This window comes from Octopus bimaculoides, chromosome 30 (genome assembly GCF_046866305.1).
Source record: "Octopus bimaculoides isolate indiv1 chromosome 30, ASM4686630v1, whole genome shotgun sequence".
Lineage (NCBI taxonomy): Eukaryota > Metazoa > Mollusca > Cephalopoda > Octopoda > Octopodidae > Octopus > Octopus bimaculoides.
The window spans coordinates 1,827,365-1,845,032 of record NC_142957.1 but is presented as its reverse complement, the minus strand read 5'-3'; the positions used below and the strand labels follow the sequence as shown (position 1 = coordinate 1,845,032).

The 17,668-nt window shown below is 39.4% G+C and overlaps 1 protein-coding gene across 1 annotated transcript in view; it reads right to left on the bottom strand.

The window, feature by feature from the left end:
• Positions 1–17,668, bottom strand: part of LOC106876116 (glutamate--cysteine ligase catalytic subunit-like) — a 107,013-nt gene that overhangs the window by 58,977 nt on the left and 30,368 nt on the right. The window contains exon 2 of the mRNA XM_089345841.1: positions 15,216–15,435. Coding sequence (XP_089201967.1) covers positions 15,216–15,365 — 150 coding nt within the window. The 5' untranslated portion in view covers positions 15,366–15,435. The remainder of the gene's footprint in view (positions 1–15,215; positions 15,436–17,668) is intronic.

Genomic DNA, 17,668 nt, shown 5'->3' with positions numbered 1-17,668 from the left:
GGGTCATCCTTCACAGCAGTATCTCTCTACTTGTTGCCATACAAAAGAGTTTTCCTGTACCTAATAATAATAATAATAATAATAATAATAATAATAATAATAATAATAATAATAATAATAATAATAATAATAATAATAATAATAAAGAAGAATAGAGCATTGTTGGGTACAGCTCGCATTCTAAGGGGAGTATTGTCTCTTTGAGTCACAGAAGGCACTACTTAAAACCATTGGTGATTTGTTATTGCCTACTTTCAAGTAAAGAATAACTGGTAATTAACTGTCCGAGAGTATTTCAGAATAATAAAGTGCGCCAGCATTGACAGCGGCTGTCTTCACTGCTCTGTGTTCTTCAGCGGTGTTCTTTGCTGCTCTGACCAGTCAGCAGCTGAAGACAGAACCACTACTACAACCCAGTTGGACAACTGAAAAACAAGTTAGCAAATGTTAGGAGGGATATCATCAGAAATAAAAAACTCACAGGTATTGAAATAACTGTGATCAAGCATGAAGCAGAAAAAAGACCTAATAATGATAATAAACACAGAAACACTAATACAACCCCGCAGGACAAGTGAAGAATAGCTCTCAAAGACTGGAATATCTACAATTTCCTGTGAGTATTTTGAATTTCCCTCAAAATAAGTTTAGAAATCTACGTATCTACACTTTTCGAACACACAAACGAACATCTCTAAAAACTTTAATATCTACAACATCTGTGAATACCTATCCTCTCCTTTCTCCCTGAGTATTCGAAAATGTAAACATTCTTTTTATTGTAAAAACATTGCAGTCTTCGCTGATCGGACAAACAAAAGATCATCTTTAAAGAATTCAATATCTACAATTTTCTGTGGAAATTTCACCTTTCTTTTCTCCCTGACTACTCGACTATGTAAATATACCTTTTACTGCAGCAACATAATTAAATACACGATAAAAAAAATCAAGGAGGTAAGCACCTGCTAATATATACAAATCGCACAATTACAAAAACTGCAAACCACAACGAAACTTATGAAAAGAAAATCAAAAAATTCAAAAACTCAACGATGTGAGCATCAGTGTATATATATATATATATATATATAATAATAATAATAATATTAGGGACAAAATCCAAAATTACAGGTAAAAAACTCAATTAAAATCAATTTATAAAAAATTAAAATTAAATTGAGCCTTATAGATAAAGTATATATAAAGTATATAGTTTTAGGGAAAATAACCAATTTTCAAGAACTCATCGATGAAAATCCACTATCACATATAGAAAAATTAATAATTAAAAGCACAATAAATGAGTATAATATAATGTTAAGTAAATATCATAAGATAAATATAATAAAAAGATTACACGTGTTTCATAACCAATTTTCAAATAGAAAAAAAATTTAAATCGATTAAAATCAATTGAAATTATCGAAAATAAATTCTATTCAAAAATATAGCTACTCGTCAGATCGTAAGTAGAACAATAATTAGATATATATATCTCAACCAACAATAAGTACCAAATGAATTAATATGAAATACTTATTATATAAAGATAGAAAAATTATTTTAAAAATATCATAATATCAAAATAATAACCATTCAATAATCATCCCTTCATCCATTATAATAACATGTATATTATATACAAAAAACATCTTACATAAATTATCATTGTTTTAAATACAAGGTGAACGAAGTTTAAGTTTAAAATAATAATGAAGATAAAATTAGTACATATTTAACCGGTGTAATAGTTAAAGTATACTATTTAAAGCTAAAGACGTTTATTTAATTATAATTAAAGATCAATTGAATAATAGAAAAATACAAGATTATTTATTTCTACAAACGTAATAATAAAAAAAATATGAAAGAAAAAATTATGAATGGAAAAAGTATATATATATATATATATATATATATATATATATATATACTATCAGTAATTAAAAATGGAACAAGACCAAGCTCAGCACTCTCTTTGATTGCTAGTAGTAGTAAACACATTTGACCTTTGATGACCCCAAGGATGTGAGGCTTCTTTTACTGAAACTGGATGGTTTCCGTATTGAAGCTCCTAGGAGCTTGTTCACAGGTTCTTTTCCACTTCTACAATTAATTTGTCATGTGTGGTACAACACTTCGACAGTTGTAGCTAATCGTAACAGACAGGGTCAAATTTTGCAGCAAGCTCCCTCCAGTCTCCTTATCACACGGGAATGCGAAGAGCCATTACTAATCTCCTTCACACCATCTGCCGAACTTATTTACAGACCTGTGGAATTTGGTCTATTCACCAAGCTGCTGCTTCTCCTCCTACTACTCCACCCAACCCTCACATATTTATGATTATCTCAAGTACAAAACAAAAGTTGAAACTCGGCAACATTTAATAATACCACACAGTAGTGGCAGATTTAAATAAATGACGGTTATACTGTTGCCATGGCTACAAAGGTTAGCCACAGTTATACATATCAAGGCACTATTGGTGGCAACTAACGATGAGCAATGCTGTAATAGCAAGCTTAGAATAACTGTAACAGTATTAATGTTGCAGTCGACAATAGTGGTAGAGACAACAACCGTCTCTTCCACAATGCAGGGTTCAATACTAATAATTTTAATGTAACACAAATATGTCTACCGAAACAAAAAGGGGAAACTACAACAGTACACCTAATCACTTGTCCTATGGTTAATCTGGAAGCACGACCCCCACGGGAGAGCCAGCCGGGGATCGAAAAGTCATCCACTGGCACAAACTCTTCTCTGAATATGAACCTGGATGGTCACTTGAACGGGAACTACCCCAACTCAAGCCCTGAAAGTCCACCACTATCACAGAAAGAAAAATGTAAGAGGATCAAATGGACCCGAGAAGAGTATACAGAAATAATATGCACCTTTTACTATGAATTAGGCGGACCATCTGAAGGGAAACACACGGCACACTCTTATCAAATATGGAGAACACAAAATCAAGACAGAAGACTATATTTGGAGGAAAACAAGTTAGCAAATGTTAGGAGGGATATCATCAGAAATAAAAAAACTCACAGGTATTGAAATAACTGTGATCAAGCATGAAGCAGAAAAAAGACCTAATAATGATAATAAACACAGAAACACTAATACAACCCCGCAGGACAAGTGAAGAATAACTCTCAAAGACTGGAATACCTTCCATTTTCCTGTGAGTATTTTAAATTTCCCTCAAAATAAGTTAAGAAATTTACATATCTACAGTTTTCGAACACGCAAACGATCAGCTTTAAAAACTTTAATATCTACAGGTTCTGTGAATACCTATCCTTTCACCCTGAGTATTCAAAAAATGTAAACATCCTTTTTATTCTAAGAACACTACAGTTTTCTCTGTTCGGACAAACAAAAGATCATCTTTAGTAAATTTTAAAACTCTAATATCTACAACTTTCTGTGAAGCTTTTACTCTCCTTTTTTTTCTTTCCTCTCCTCCTGAGTATTGGAAAAACACTACAGTCTTCTCTAGTCGGATATACAAACCAACATCTCTAAAAATTAAAAATCTCGTTGGCGCAGTTACCTCCTTTGACAGCGGGTTTAAAACAAGCTCGCTAGATGGTGTTAGAGTTTGAGATTCTGGCACGAGGCCTTACGACTATCTCTTTCTTTCTGCATCGGGACACAAGATTATGAAGACGTAACCTAACTGACTCTCTCTCACACGAGACGCCAGCTAGCAGATAGGAGGCAACTCTCAGGAGAAGACCATGACCTCCTCGCATCAACCATTTCCATTATATACATGTGGCCGGCATTAAAGACATTTAAAGTTACAGTCTTATTTCATATATATTCTTTATAACAGCTTTCTGAGTAGAGTCACTTTAGATGGCTCCACAATCAACCCATCTAAAATGGTGACCCCCGACGTGTCAAAGGCACCCCGAAGTTCCAAATTACTAAACTAATTAAAATGGTGACCCGATGCAGCACACACCACAATTCCTTCTAAAATGGTGAATCTTGGACGAATTCTGACCAGTGAATACGTATGCCTCTTTCTCTTTCGCGACTTCGTCTATGCAAGCAGACTGCCAACTCATCGCATAGGAACATACCGCTGATGTCCCTCGTTGCCATATTATCTTCTTCACCAGAAAACTTTGGCGACATTTTCAGGCAGGGAAACTGCAAATCATTTTTCCTCGTGTTGTAACTGAAGTTACAACTTGGTCCTTTGAAGACAGCATCCCAGCGTCTTCTTGGATGTAGGAAAAAAAATTACCATCCGGAATTTTCTTCAGAATTCACAAGGACAACAAAAATTTCCTACGTACCAGGTATGAGTTTCTTTCTCTTAACCACCCGGATTATCTACATGCTGGCCATGTTTTGTTCTTTATCAGTTAGCAAGAACTTATCCTATTCTTATCCTCAGCTACTGAAAAAAATATTTGCTGAGTTCGCTGCTCGTCGTGTCTTCTTTCAACTAGGGCGTTTGACTGCGATTTCTAACAGCGTTTCTTTCAACCAGCTTATTCTTCGTGGCGTTCTGTTTTCCTATTATCCTCCAAGACGAGTCATTTTCCTTTGCCTCAATATCATGGAGATGTTAAGATGTGGTTTTCACAACTGGAGTCGTTCTTCATTTCTTCTAATATTCAGTCGGCCCAGGCATTCCTTCGCCCCTTGCACTTTCAGTTCGAGATATGATAACAGGAACGTCATCGGATGTGACGTACGAAATCTTCAAAGCTGAGGTTCTCCGGTGTAACTCTCCTTCGGTTGTGAGTAAATTTCGTACAGTCTTGCAGGATGAGCATCTCGGGAGCCGAACCCCCACCCAGCTTTTGCGACGAATCTGGGAGTTTGTCTGATAGCTCATATGTGGGACAGGCATTTGTCAAACAGTTATTTTTCTGGAGGATGCCTTCTAATGTCCAGTCGATTTTAGCTCCTATGATGGAATATATGGCCCTTGAACAACTCGCCGCCTCCACAGACAGGATTATGGAATTTTCTGGCACACCATCATCCGCCGATAAATTTGTTGCTTCTTCGTCTTCCGCTCAAGATTCTACCATTTCTGCTTCGGATGATGCACAATCTTCCGAAATCTTGCAGGCCATTGGAGAACTGACCCGTCAGGTTTCACGCGTGTGCAGGAACTGTTCGTTTTCAAGGGATCATTCTGCAGGGAGGACCAGGCGCCGCTCCTTCTTGCGCGCACGCACACTTCCTGCTCCATCGATCTGCTGGTACCACAGGAAATTCAAGGGTCAGGCCGAAAAGTGTAAACAGCCCTTCTCTTACTCTTCACAAGGAAACTAGCCAGGGAGGCGCTGGGCAAGTTAGTTGTCTCTCATCGATTCACCTTACTGTACATTTTTTTTATCAGCTATGCCAATTCTTCAAAGTTCTTTATAGTGGATACGGGTGCCAGCTTATGTATCTGACCTCGAAGGTTTACCTCCACCAATCCTGGTCTTTCTGACATCTCTCTCTACGCGGTGAATCACTGCGCCATCAAAACTACAGACAAATCTCTCTTACCCTGCATTTATCATTCCGTATGGATTTCAAGTGGATCTTCGTCATTACGGATCTACCCTGTCCCATTCTTGGTGCTGATTTCTTACACCACTATTCTCTCATTGTGGACGTTAGAGATCACCGACTCATTGATGACACAACTTCACTCGCTGTCTCCAGAAAGGATTCTTCTGTCCCCGTTGTGAGCCCTTCTTTCTTCCTGGCCGCTTCGAGTGAATCCTATCAACAGTTACTCGCTTCGTTTCCAGAGTTGACTGATTTGTCATCTCATCCGTCAAATCCAGCCCATTCCACGAGACATTTCCCAAGAGACCTCCACGTTTTTCCCGACCGTGCCATTTGTCTCTACAGAAACTCCGGATTGACAGGGCTAAATTTGAGCACATGCTCCAGCTAGGCCTTATTCGTCCTTCCACGAGCCCGTGGGCAGCACCTACACTTGGCCAGGAAAAGTGATGCTGATTTCCAACCGGTTGGAGATTTTAGACATCTTAACACTGTCACTGCTGCAGATCACTATCCCCTTCCAAATGTGCAGGATTTTTCTTCTGCCCTGCACGGCTGAATGATTTTTTTCTAAAATTGACTTAGTATGTACCTTTTGGAGCTTTTGAATTCTTGTCTATTCTTGGACTTCGTAATGCAGCCAGCACGTTCCAAAGGGTTCATTGATGAGGTCGTTCGTGGGTTAGATTTTATCTTCGCATACGTTGATGACCTAATTGTCAGTGGTACTCCAGACCAGCACCTCCAACACTTAACCCAGCTGTTCAAGCGCCTACGTTCCTATGATGTGATGATCAACCCGGCTAAGTGTGTCTTCAGTTCTACCAGTTTGAAATTCTTGGGGCATCTCATTGACGCCAACGATATTCGTCCGCTTCCCTCTAAAGTGGAAGCCATCAAATGCTTCTCTCTTCCTGTTTTCTTAAAACAGCTCAGAGATATTTTATTAGTTTAATTAATTATTATCGTCGTTTGATTCCTAACTGTGCAGAGAAGTTGCTTCTCTTGACCCAGCTCTTGAAAGATCAACGGAAAAAAAAAGACTCCCAGATAATGCTGTCTGCTACAGCCACCCAAGCTTTTGAATCTGTCAAAGCTGATCTTGCTCAATCATCCTTCCTTGTTCATCCTATTGCGGATTCAAAATTATCACTTGCTGTTTACGAGTCATCCTCAGCTATTGCCGCAGTAAACAGCCGAAACCAGCCATTAGCCTTCTCTTGCCAGATGAAAAATGCCGAATTGAGATACAGTGTGTTTGGTAAAGAACTCTTAGCAATTTACCTGACAGTGAAGCATTTCTCTCATCTTCTCAAAGGTAGAGATTTCACGATTTTTGCCGACCACAAACCATTAACGTTCGCTCTCTTTGCCAAAACAGACCGGTACTCGCCCAGAGAAACAAGGCATTTGGGCTACATATCACAGTTCGCTAGTGACATTCGCCACATCACTGGCACTGACAACATCCCTGCCAACGCCTTATCTCTCCTGCCTGTCGGTGCATTGTCGTCTCCTACTTCGATTGATTTGGTTGCTATAGCTATTGACCAACCCTCCTTGGACTCTCTGGACGTTTCTTCACCACAGTTTTCTTGCTGCAAGTTCAAACACCTGCGTCTGCCTTTTTCTGAAGGAACAGTTCTCTGCGATGTTTCTACCGGGTTACCCTGACCCATCGTTCCTGAAAATCACCGTCGTGCTGTTTTTGAAGCACAATATTCACTGCCACACCCCGGTGGCTACAGTAAAGCTTATCTCGGCCCACTTCTTCTGGCTGAATATGCATCGGTCTATTACCGCTTGGTCACATGCCTGTCTTGGTCACATGTCAGCGTTCCAAGGTGCATCGTCACGTGAGAGGACCTCTTGGACACCTCCAGCCACCAGACCCCAGGTTCTATCCCATACACATCAACTCGGTTGGTCCTTCCTTGGTTGGTCCTTCCTTGGCTGGTCAGTTGTGGATTTACTTATATATTGACTTGCATCGACCGCTTCTCCAGGTGGCCTGAAGCCATCCCTTTCGTGGACATTTCCGCGGAAGCAATTGCCAGAGCACTCATCTCCGGGTGGATATCTCACTTCGGAGCACCCTCTAAAATTACTACTGATCGTGGACGCCAATTTGAAGCTTGCCTGTTCTGTGTGCTTTCGAGATTGCTCAGAGTTCAGCACATCCACACTACAAGTTACCATCCCGCCGCGAATGGAATGGTGGAAAGATTCCATCGACAGCTCAAAGCCGCTATTCTCACGGCTCCTGACCCTCATGATTGGTCTAAGTTTCTCCCCATTGTTCTGCTAGGGTGCCGCTCAGTTGTCAAGGAGGATTTAGGCTACTCCTCCGCTGAGCTCCTGTATGGCACCACCTTAGCACTTCCTTGATAAACGTTGGTGCCCGTCGACTTACCAAATACGGACCCTACATCTTATGTCACGCGACTCAGGTCATTCTTTGCTGACCGGCCACCGATGCTTCCCCATGACCAGTCTATTTCTTCTGCAGTACCTCCAGATATTTCTACTTGGACTCACGTGTTTGTAAGTAATGATGCCGTCAAGGGACCGCTCACACCTCCCTACACTGGACCCTATCGCGTTCTTTGAAGCATACCACAACTGCTCACTGTGGACATTCACGGAAAAAAGAGACTGTCTCTATTGACAGAGTAAATAAAAAGCCTTTTCCGAAACATTTAGCCACTTGCTGACACACCCATTATTCCACAAACACTGTCACCCCCACCCCCACAAGCACCACCTCCACTCATCAAAACACCAACTACACAAACGCATTCTTCACTTTGCCGGACACGCTCTAGCAGATCGGTTCATTGGCTGAAGAAATTGTCTCAGACTATTTACATTTCTTAACTTTGCCTCGTCACTGACTGTTCTGGAGAATAGACTTATGTTGTTAGAGACACCGCATTCACATTTTCTTGCTTTCTGTATCATTGTACATATATACTTTGTTCTATTTGATTGGACACCTTTCTTGGAGTCAGAAGTAGAGGTTAATAATTCTCTTATACTTTTCTTCCATCTAAAGGCTACAATAAGCGGCTGAGGGAATATTTGATTGAAGCAAGGATGTTTTTCCACAACGTGCTGGTAACTGTCATGTAACACTTTTGAAATGCCAGCGAAATTTCAGTGCCAGTTAATCACTAAAGGTACTCTGTCAGATATTGTAGTTTGTTAGCTAAAATTATGCGTGAAAGTTTGACTTTCTTTGCTAAACTTAATTATGTCATTTGCTATTTCCTTTAATCATGATTCACTGTAACTCCGTTTGACATAATGGTATACAAAAGTATTTTCATGTTTCCGTTTTATCCTCAAAAATTGGGATTTTGGATTTGACCGATTTATATGATATGAGGTAAATGTGGTATTACGTGGACTTGCAACATGATTATGTCACTATTCTGCCACCAGAAAGCTTAGCTTTTGTGTCCTAAAAATTCAACGCTACTTTTTGAAGAACTAGACGTAAATTTTATGTTGGACTTAAGGACATAGATAGCAGTCGCAGAAATGCAAGAAATCAGTTAAACTATCCTGTGATCCTTCCCAGACAAAAAATACGTCGTCAATGAACCATAACCAGAGTATTGGTTCATGACCATGAATTTTTGAATGCCTTCAGTAACTGTGTCTCGAATTTTGACATGAAGATATTAGTGAAATTAATTGCCATGGCGGTGTGGTGGTAAATTTTCTGTCCAAACTTCATTGTGCAACTTTGTAACACAAACATCAATAGCCTACAGAGAAAATTAGATGGAATACTGTTGTTTGACCGTTTTTCGAAGGCATTCATGAATGCTTCTACCCCTTCATCGTGGTCAATATTGGGATATAAGGAAGAAATGTCTATGGTTACTAAGAAACAGTTGATTTTAGACACAAAATCAGAGTATCTCGAATATTGGAACTTGATCTTTTTGTGACAGGGAGAAGAAAGCTATCCAGCCACTCCGAAATTTTGGCTGTACAATATTCATATCCGTTGCAAATTGGGCAAATTGGAGGAAATCTTTCGAACTTTTTCTGTATCTTAGGGAGACCATAAAATACAGATATTCTTTCTGACCATAAAATCCTGGATTCGGCCTTATTAATGAAATTGTTTTCCTCCATTTTCAGAATTATTTTGTTATGTTCGTGTGTGTGATCGGGGTTTGGATCGATAGGTAATTCTTCATATGAAGTTTTGTCACTTAAAACTTCTTCACAAGCCGAGATATACTCACTGTTGTCCATAATTACAATAGCGCCTCCCTTATTTGCCATTTTAATAACAATAGAATCATTATTAGCATGACGGCGGAGTGCGTAATGTTGGGAACTTGTGAGGTTATTCCAGGACTTCTTTCCACATGTTTTAAAGCTTTCCTTAATGCCTGTCTCACGAGATTCAAGAAATTCCTGTAGTGCCTGTAGTGCCCGAACTTCATCTGGATACCAATTGGTGTTATTTTCAATCCAATTATGCCAGATTCGATTATCATCACTTTTTATTTTCAGCAAGCATAGGGTTTTCTGACACCTTATTACGATTTTTTCCAAAAATATATTCCTTCAGCTCGTGACGGCAGACAAACTGAAATAGCCCTTGAGCTATTTTATTATGGTAGAAATTCTTATTGCTTGGGCAGAAACTCAGTTCAAACTCCAAGACAGAGACATCGTCGGGTGAAAGTTTTAGTTTAGATAAATTTATGACCGACTTATTCTCTAGTGTGATGGATTTTCTTAGGCAGGCGGTTTTCAGAATCTTACTTCCATTAGCTTCCTGACTACTTTTTGGGCTTTGCTTGAAATCTTCACTTAAAACACGGAACCTATTGGGTGATAAAAATCGTTCTGTAGAATTTGGTCTATTCACCAAACTGCTTCTCTTCCTCAAACTCTCAAGACAGTTATAATACCAGTAATTGAGGGAGCTCTTATATAGTTGACGTTGCATGCCCCTTTGACCCACGAACAGTCAAGAAGGAAGGCGAAAAGATAAATAGATACAATCCTCTTAAGTACAAAATAGCCCGGCTATGGAAAATGAAGTTGAAGATAGGGCCAATTATTGTTGGGTTCTTCGGAACAGTAGCAGTAGGCACCAAGGGAAATATTAAGGAAATTGGAGCAGAGTGCCCAGTAGAACTGTTACAAAAGGTTTACCTCCTTGGCATGGCCAGAATAATCAGGAAAGTATTAGATAGCTGAAAGGAATGAATAGCATGGTACCGTAGGCTGCAGATAGTAAGCCACACAATGCATGCAAGAATCCAGGTGCTCCAACAAAACCTGTGATAAAGAGAAATAATAAAAATGACGATAGTAATGATGCTGCTGCTGCTGATTTCTTTATTAACCTGCGAGATTGGTACAAGATGACAGAATATAATATGTTATGATGTAAGGCATCTTGTAGGTACGAAAACAGGAAAATAACGATAAACAACGAAGCCAAAAAGTTGAATCAAGAAAAAATTCCCAAAGCAGTAGATTTACAAGGACTGTTTGTGGAAATTGCAGAAAACCACGGTCACCCTGACCACTTAGGTAAGTGTTTCTCCCAGTTCTATTCCCTCAGCCTGTAGTCACTCCATAAACCCTGTCTCCATCTACGCTTGATCAGGCACTGCAGCAGCTCAGCAAAAGGCACTAGCTGCGTATAGACAAGGGGCCGCATCCGCTGGCCATCAAGGAAATGCTGGAGATGTCACAGAATCAGAGCATGTCTATGCACCATCAACCACAGCATACTCAGTCCTCAACTTAGTAAGTGTTGACAACAAATAGGGATCCAAATCAATGGAACACGTCCCTTCCACAGAAAGTATAATATAGTGCTCCCTCTCTATAACGCAGGTGATGGGGTCCAAGAAAACCGACCACGCTCTATCCGGGCCGCAGATTCACGGGAAAGGTGTGGGAGAGTGATAATAGAAGAAAATGAGACATTTGGTTTGATTAGTAAAGTGCACAAACGAAACAAATATATATTCAATCAAGTTTAACATTTATTATACAATACCAATAAATTACTTACAAAATATCATGAATTACAGCACTTACAACAACCTTTAAAAAATATTTACATTGTTTACTTCCGTAAGTGTTTCCTGTTGACTCTAGAATAATTTTCAAGAAATACTTATGAAATGCTTTTCCATTGCATTTCTGATGTCATGTCACTAAGTGAATGATCTGAAAGCCCTTAAAAGTATGTTTAATTTACAAAGTTACATAATATGAAAGTTCACATTTGATTGTTTTTTTATTCAATCACATAAAAAAGTCTGTCAGCTTCCTCATCTTAATCTGTGTATGCTTGAGCAGCTTCTTCAAGTGCTTGGTGTAGACTGGGTCATAGTTTTCACATTCAGTGTATTCTATAAGTCACTTGAGGTGTGAGACAACCCTTGTCTGTGTCTTGGCTGGGGCTGGTGTCTCCACTTCCTCTGTGTCATCTTCTGGCTCCTTCTTAATCTGCTCCACAATCTGGGTGTCTGTCAGTGTCTCTGTTCCTTCCACCTGTTAAGCCAATCTTGCAGGGTCATTGTCTTTTCTACGTGATCCTCTAGACTCTGTTCTGCTGCCCTGGACTCCTCCTCAGTGAATCCCATGAATTCCTCTTTTTCTGGCTCCAGCTCTGGCTGTTGGGGCTGTGGGAAGGCTGCACCAAGGACCTTGTTCCAGCAGTTGGCTATCGTCTTGGTTGACACTGCAGCCCAGGCTCTGCCTGACATTAACTGGCATCCTTGATGGTAAGGTGCTCCAGATAGTCTGGAACACTAAGCGGAAATTCTATCATTTCCAGGATGAGCTCCTTCTTGTTGGTGGTTTTGAAGGCTTGAATGATGCCAGTATCACAGGGCTGTATTTTGCTGGTTGTGTTCTTGGGCAAATAGAGGACCTTGATCTGGCCATCTCTAGTCTGTATGATGTCTCCCTGTGGGTGGACGGAGCAGTTATCTAGCAGGATGATAGCTTTCTCTGGTAGGTTGAGACTCCTAAGGTGACACCTAACACTAGGGACAAATGAAGAACCATTCTTCAAATATGTTGGCTGTCATCCATGATCTGGCTGAGTGTTTGTAAAACACTGGTAGATTGTTCATGTTTTCATGGTGGAAGCACCTGAGTGATCGAAACTTGCCCACCACCAGGGGTTTAAGCGTGTGGGTGCTTGTCCCATTGCAGGCAAAGAGGATGGTGTTCATTGCTTGTTTGTAGCTCAAGGTCTTATGGGCATCTGTTGTTACTGCTAGTGTTATTTGGCAGTATTTTCCAGTAGAGGCCAGACTCATCTGCATTGTACAGTTGTTCTGGGGTGAGGGACTTTGCTTCCATATGTTGCTTCAGAGTGGCTGGGAAGTCATCTACAGCTTGGCTGTCTGCTGATCTCTACTGCCCACTGACCTTGACAGCACCTGTACCATGGTGCTTCTGGAATTTCTACGATCACCCTGTGCTGGCTAGAAAAGTCTACTGGCCAGGTTTCGCTCTGGATGCAGCTGGTTATGAAATTTCTCTGCCTGGCGCCTGATAGTCGGGTGCCGCCACTCTGCTCCTGGACAAATCAGGTGAAAACTGCTTTCTCAAGTTCACTGTCAGTGGCAGTCCTGGCTTTCTTCCAAGCTAGGCCCTCACTGTCCACAACTGTATTTAAATAACTCCTGGGGTTAGCCTCATCCTTAACCCAACCATTCTCTCTCAATAATTTGGCTTTGATCTTGCCATTTAGTATGTGGTCAACCAGATTTCACCTTTCCTTTACAGAATAGGATTTCCTCTCAGACATTGTGTATTCATACGGTAATTTTTTTAAATATCTGCAAGATAGCTTGAAATTGTAATAAATGAAGTGGAATATGGTCGCCCTTTTATATAAATCGTACCTCCAGGGTGTTAATTACTTCCTTTAAATATTCATTTGTTTTACTCATTTGAACCCTTTAAGCTTCTTTAAACAATCCAATCAAATCGTGGGAAAAAAACTGTCAAAAGCTCTCACCAGTCAAAAAGGTGATTCTTTTTCATCACAAAATCAAAACATTATGCACACAAAACATTGTAATTAGCACCCAATTATATGGTAACCAATTGCAATATTTTCAAGCTGTTGATTAAGGTATTTATTCCATTGAAGTTTGCTGAAATTCTGCTTTTAATCAAGGTTTTTGCAAGTTGTGAGCAATAATGAGGGAAATTCTACTTCAAAATATTTGGGATCCATCAAACCGTCCGTGTTTTATGCGGAGACGCGGTATAGTGCGATGCCTTATAAAGCGGGAGCACTGTATGGGGTGCTCTTGTCTGGTTTGACATGGACCAGAGCAAGTTATGACTGCAAAGCAGTAGCATATGACAAGAGTGATGTATGCATTCGTCATCTCTGCTTAAGCTTTCAGGGATAGCTTTCATGCTGCTGTTGTTATTGTAGGCGCAGCGATCACTGTTGTTGCTGTTGTTGCTACAGCAGTTTCCACAGCTGCTGGTTATACTCTTATTGGCAACTGGTTGCAAATGGGAAGAATTCCTAGTTTGCTGAGTCGAGAAGTGGTGGCACTGCTGAGAAACGACCCAAACAAGGATGTGGAAAGGGTCACATAGATAATTTTAGGTTCATAAACCTGCTAAAAAGCAGATTTCAAAGTTTTAGCAAAGAGCTTTGCACTTGTTGTCGATGGCTTGATTGGCGATGTGCAAACATGCACCATTCCAAATAGACAACTCCACCTTATGCAAAACATCATAAAGTGGGGGGGTGGGGGGGATCTTGATCAATTTAAATCAATCCAAAGCTTCTGATAGAGTCAACTACCATTGATTTGCGGCTGTTCTCATGGCGGACAGTTTTGCTCCCATCCTCCGCGATTGGATTATCGCATTGCACAGCAACGCCCGCTCAGTGGTTTGCATGAATGGTCAGCTTTCAGAACCATTCAGTCTCAATCGCTGGGTCTGTCAAGGTTGTTCCATCTCATTCTTTCTGTGAGTAAAGACTCTAGAGCAACTACTGTGGAAAGTTGAGAAATTGGGAGGGAGCATTCCATGTGGACTGGGAAATGGAAAAACCTTGTTGTAACACATGAACGAGAGAAGGTACATGGCTTAGTGGTTAGGGTATTCGATTCATGATTATAAAGTCATGAATTCAATTCCCATCAATGTGTTGTGTCCTCGAGCAAGACATTTTATTTAACGTTGCTCCAGTCCACTCAGCTGGCATAAATAATTAATACCTGTATTTCAAAGGGGCCAGCTTTGTCACATTCTGTGTCGTGTTGAAGCTCCCTGAGATCTACATTAATGGTACGCATGGCTGTGGAATGCTCACCCCCTTGCACATTAAGTTCATGAGCAGGCTGTTCCTTTGATCGGATCAACTGGAACCCTTGTCGTCATAACCGGCAGAGTGCCAATTAGTTACACATGAATGACATTACAGTTATAATGGCAGAAAGAGATGACTAATGGTTCTCTAAGAGAATATGAGGTGGTGAATTTATTTAAAATCAACAAGTCCTCTTTCTTTCTCTGTGTCTGAGTCACTTTCTCTGTCTCTGTCACACTCTCTCTCTCGCTTTCTCTCTCTCTCATTCCCTCTCGTCCTCTCTCATGCGTAAATTACTGTAGTAACTTATTCATACCTCATCGCCCCAATAAAATGGATAGTTCTTCAGGTCCTTATATTTCTTATACTGATGAACAAACTGCATTCTTGCTTGATTCTTGACATGTGGAATATAGTGTTTAATCTCCTCCCATGTCATTAGGGTCCCGTCAGTAAGGAAAACCATTTTAAATCTGATTGACAAACAATTTTTTAGACCAGTCTTACTTTGATAGACCCTCTCTGTTCAGTAAGAACTGCAAATAGAAATAAAAGACAATGTGAAGCTTTAACGTGCAAAACGTTTTGATACAATGTAAATATATTAGCAGACATAGCTTAAATTATTCAACATGTCACAAAAGTACAATTTATTGGTTTTCTTCCAGCTTATTTAAAGCAGGCAAATGTCTTCTACAATAGCTCTGGAGCGACCAAAGCTTTTTGAATGGATTTGATTGAATGAAACTGAAAGAAATTCATCGTACACACGTACACACACACACACACACACACACACACACACACACACACACATACATACATACACACATACATACATATATATATATTTATATATATATTGAGAGAGAGAGAGAGGTTATGAGGGATAATGGTGTCAGTAAGACCCAATGGTGTCAGGTAATGCTGAGTAATTGCTATGGACAGACCATAGTTAAGCTCCAGGTTTGGTGATTGTGTGAATAAGGAGTCCAACGTATGTCATACTAGCAGAAATAACCGGCGTTGCCCGGGTTAAAGAGAATAATGAAATCTAAAAACGCCGTCTAGACTACGCATCATCTTTATATATAGAGATGTAAATACACACACGCATCCAAACACACGTATATATATATGTATATCAATATAAATATATGAAAGTCAATGAAGTTTCGTAAAAGAAGGTGATCATGTACATACTTTCTTGCTGTTGTGATTATAACACCTCATTGTAAACTATGTTCCTTGTTTTCCCTTGTGGAGCATATACAAATAGGTTTTTTTGTTGCTGCCCACTCTTGAGCAGCCAACATACAGTTGTCCATGTGAGAAGCAGGGCTCTTCCAAGAGAAGACCAGCTACAGACAGTGTTTGACCCTGATATTTGTTTATGGACATGGCAAAAGTCACACGAAGGGGGAATTGTAGTCTTCTGAATGTAAAAGGAATGTCTGCTCCTGATGGAGTAAGAGGAATTCTTGGAATAAAGACGTCATCCCCTTTTGCACATCCAGAAAGAATGGTAGCCTCGATAACGTGTGACATCATTTTCTAAATAATGCTCATCTGTTATGTTCGGGTTAAAATTTCATCAACATCAAAAATATATGAATTTTCATGGGAGTTATGGCCGTTATGCAAAGAATATAATTTCCAAATTTCATAAAGATCCATTCAGTACTTTTGACGTAGTTTTGGATAAGAAAACAAATGACTAATGTGTGTGTTTGTGTGCATGTGTATGTGTGTGTGATGGGTGTATATATGTATAGATATCTGTATGCATGTATATATGTATATATGTGTACATCTATGTACATCTATATGTACATCTATATATATATATATATGTACATCTATATATATCTATGTACATCTATATATATATATATATACATCTACACATATGTATACATATACATGTATGCATATAGATCTATATCTATATATATATACATATACGTGTACATCTATATGTATACATATACATCTCTCTCTCTCTCTTTCTCTCTCTCTCTTTCTCTCTCTCTCTTTCTCTCTCTCTCTTTCTCTCTCTCTCTCTTTCTCTCTTTCTCTCTCTCTCTCTCTGAAAGTATCTGTCATTACAGTATCGAAATGGTGTACATATACATGTATATGTATACATATACATCTCTCTCTCTCTCTCTCTCTCTCTCTCTCTCTCTCTCTCTCTCTCTTTCTGTCTCTCTCTTTCTGTCTCTCTCTTTCTCTCTTTTTCTCTCTGTGAAAGTATCTATCACTACAGTCTCGAAATGTGATTGTTTCAGTTAGTGGAATAGTTTCATTTTTAAAGTGAAAGTATTTGACATGAGTGTTTTTGTTTCACTTTTGACACGTAATACTTAAATAGTGGAGGAGATATTATGTTGCCGTGTGCTCGAACTCTGCAAGAAGTTAATAATATTTTTTGACTAAAACACAACTGGAACCCTAAGTAAGGCATGTGTAAAATTTGAATGAAATTGGTTGCGTAGTTCTCGAGTTTTAGGGATTCACACAGACAGACAGACAGACAGACAGACAGACAGACAGACAGACAGACACACATTCTCATTTTTATATATATAGATAGATATCAGCATGTGTATATATAATTTTTTTTTTTCAGAATGACATTAAAAAAACCTAGGCTGTGAAGATTTTAGAACATTTATAAATAGAAGGTCTTACGGCTGTTTCCAGGAGACGGTGTGAAAAGATGGTTAAACAATAATTAATTTAGATAAAATAGAGAAGAAATATTGT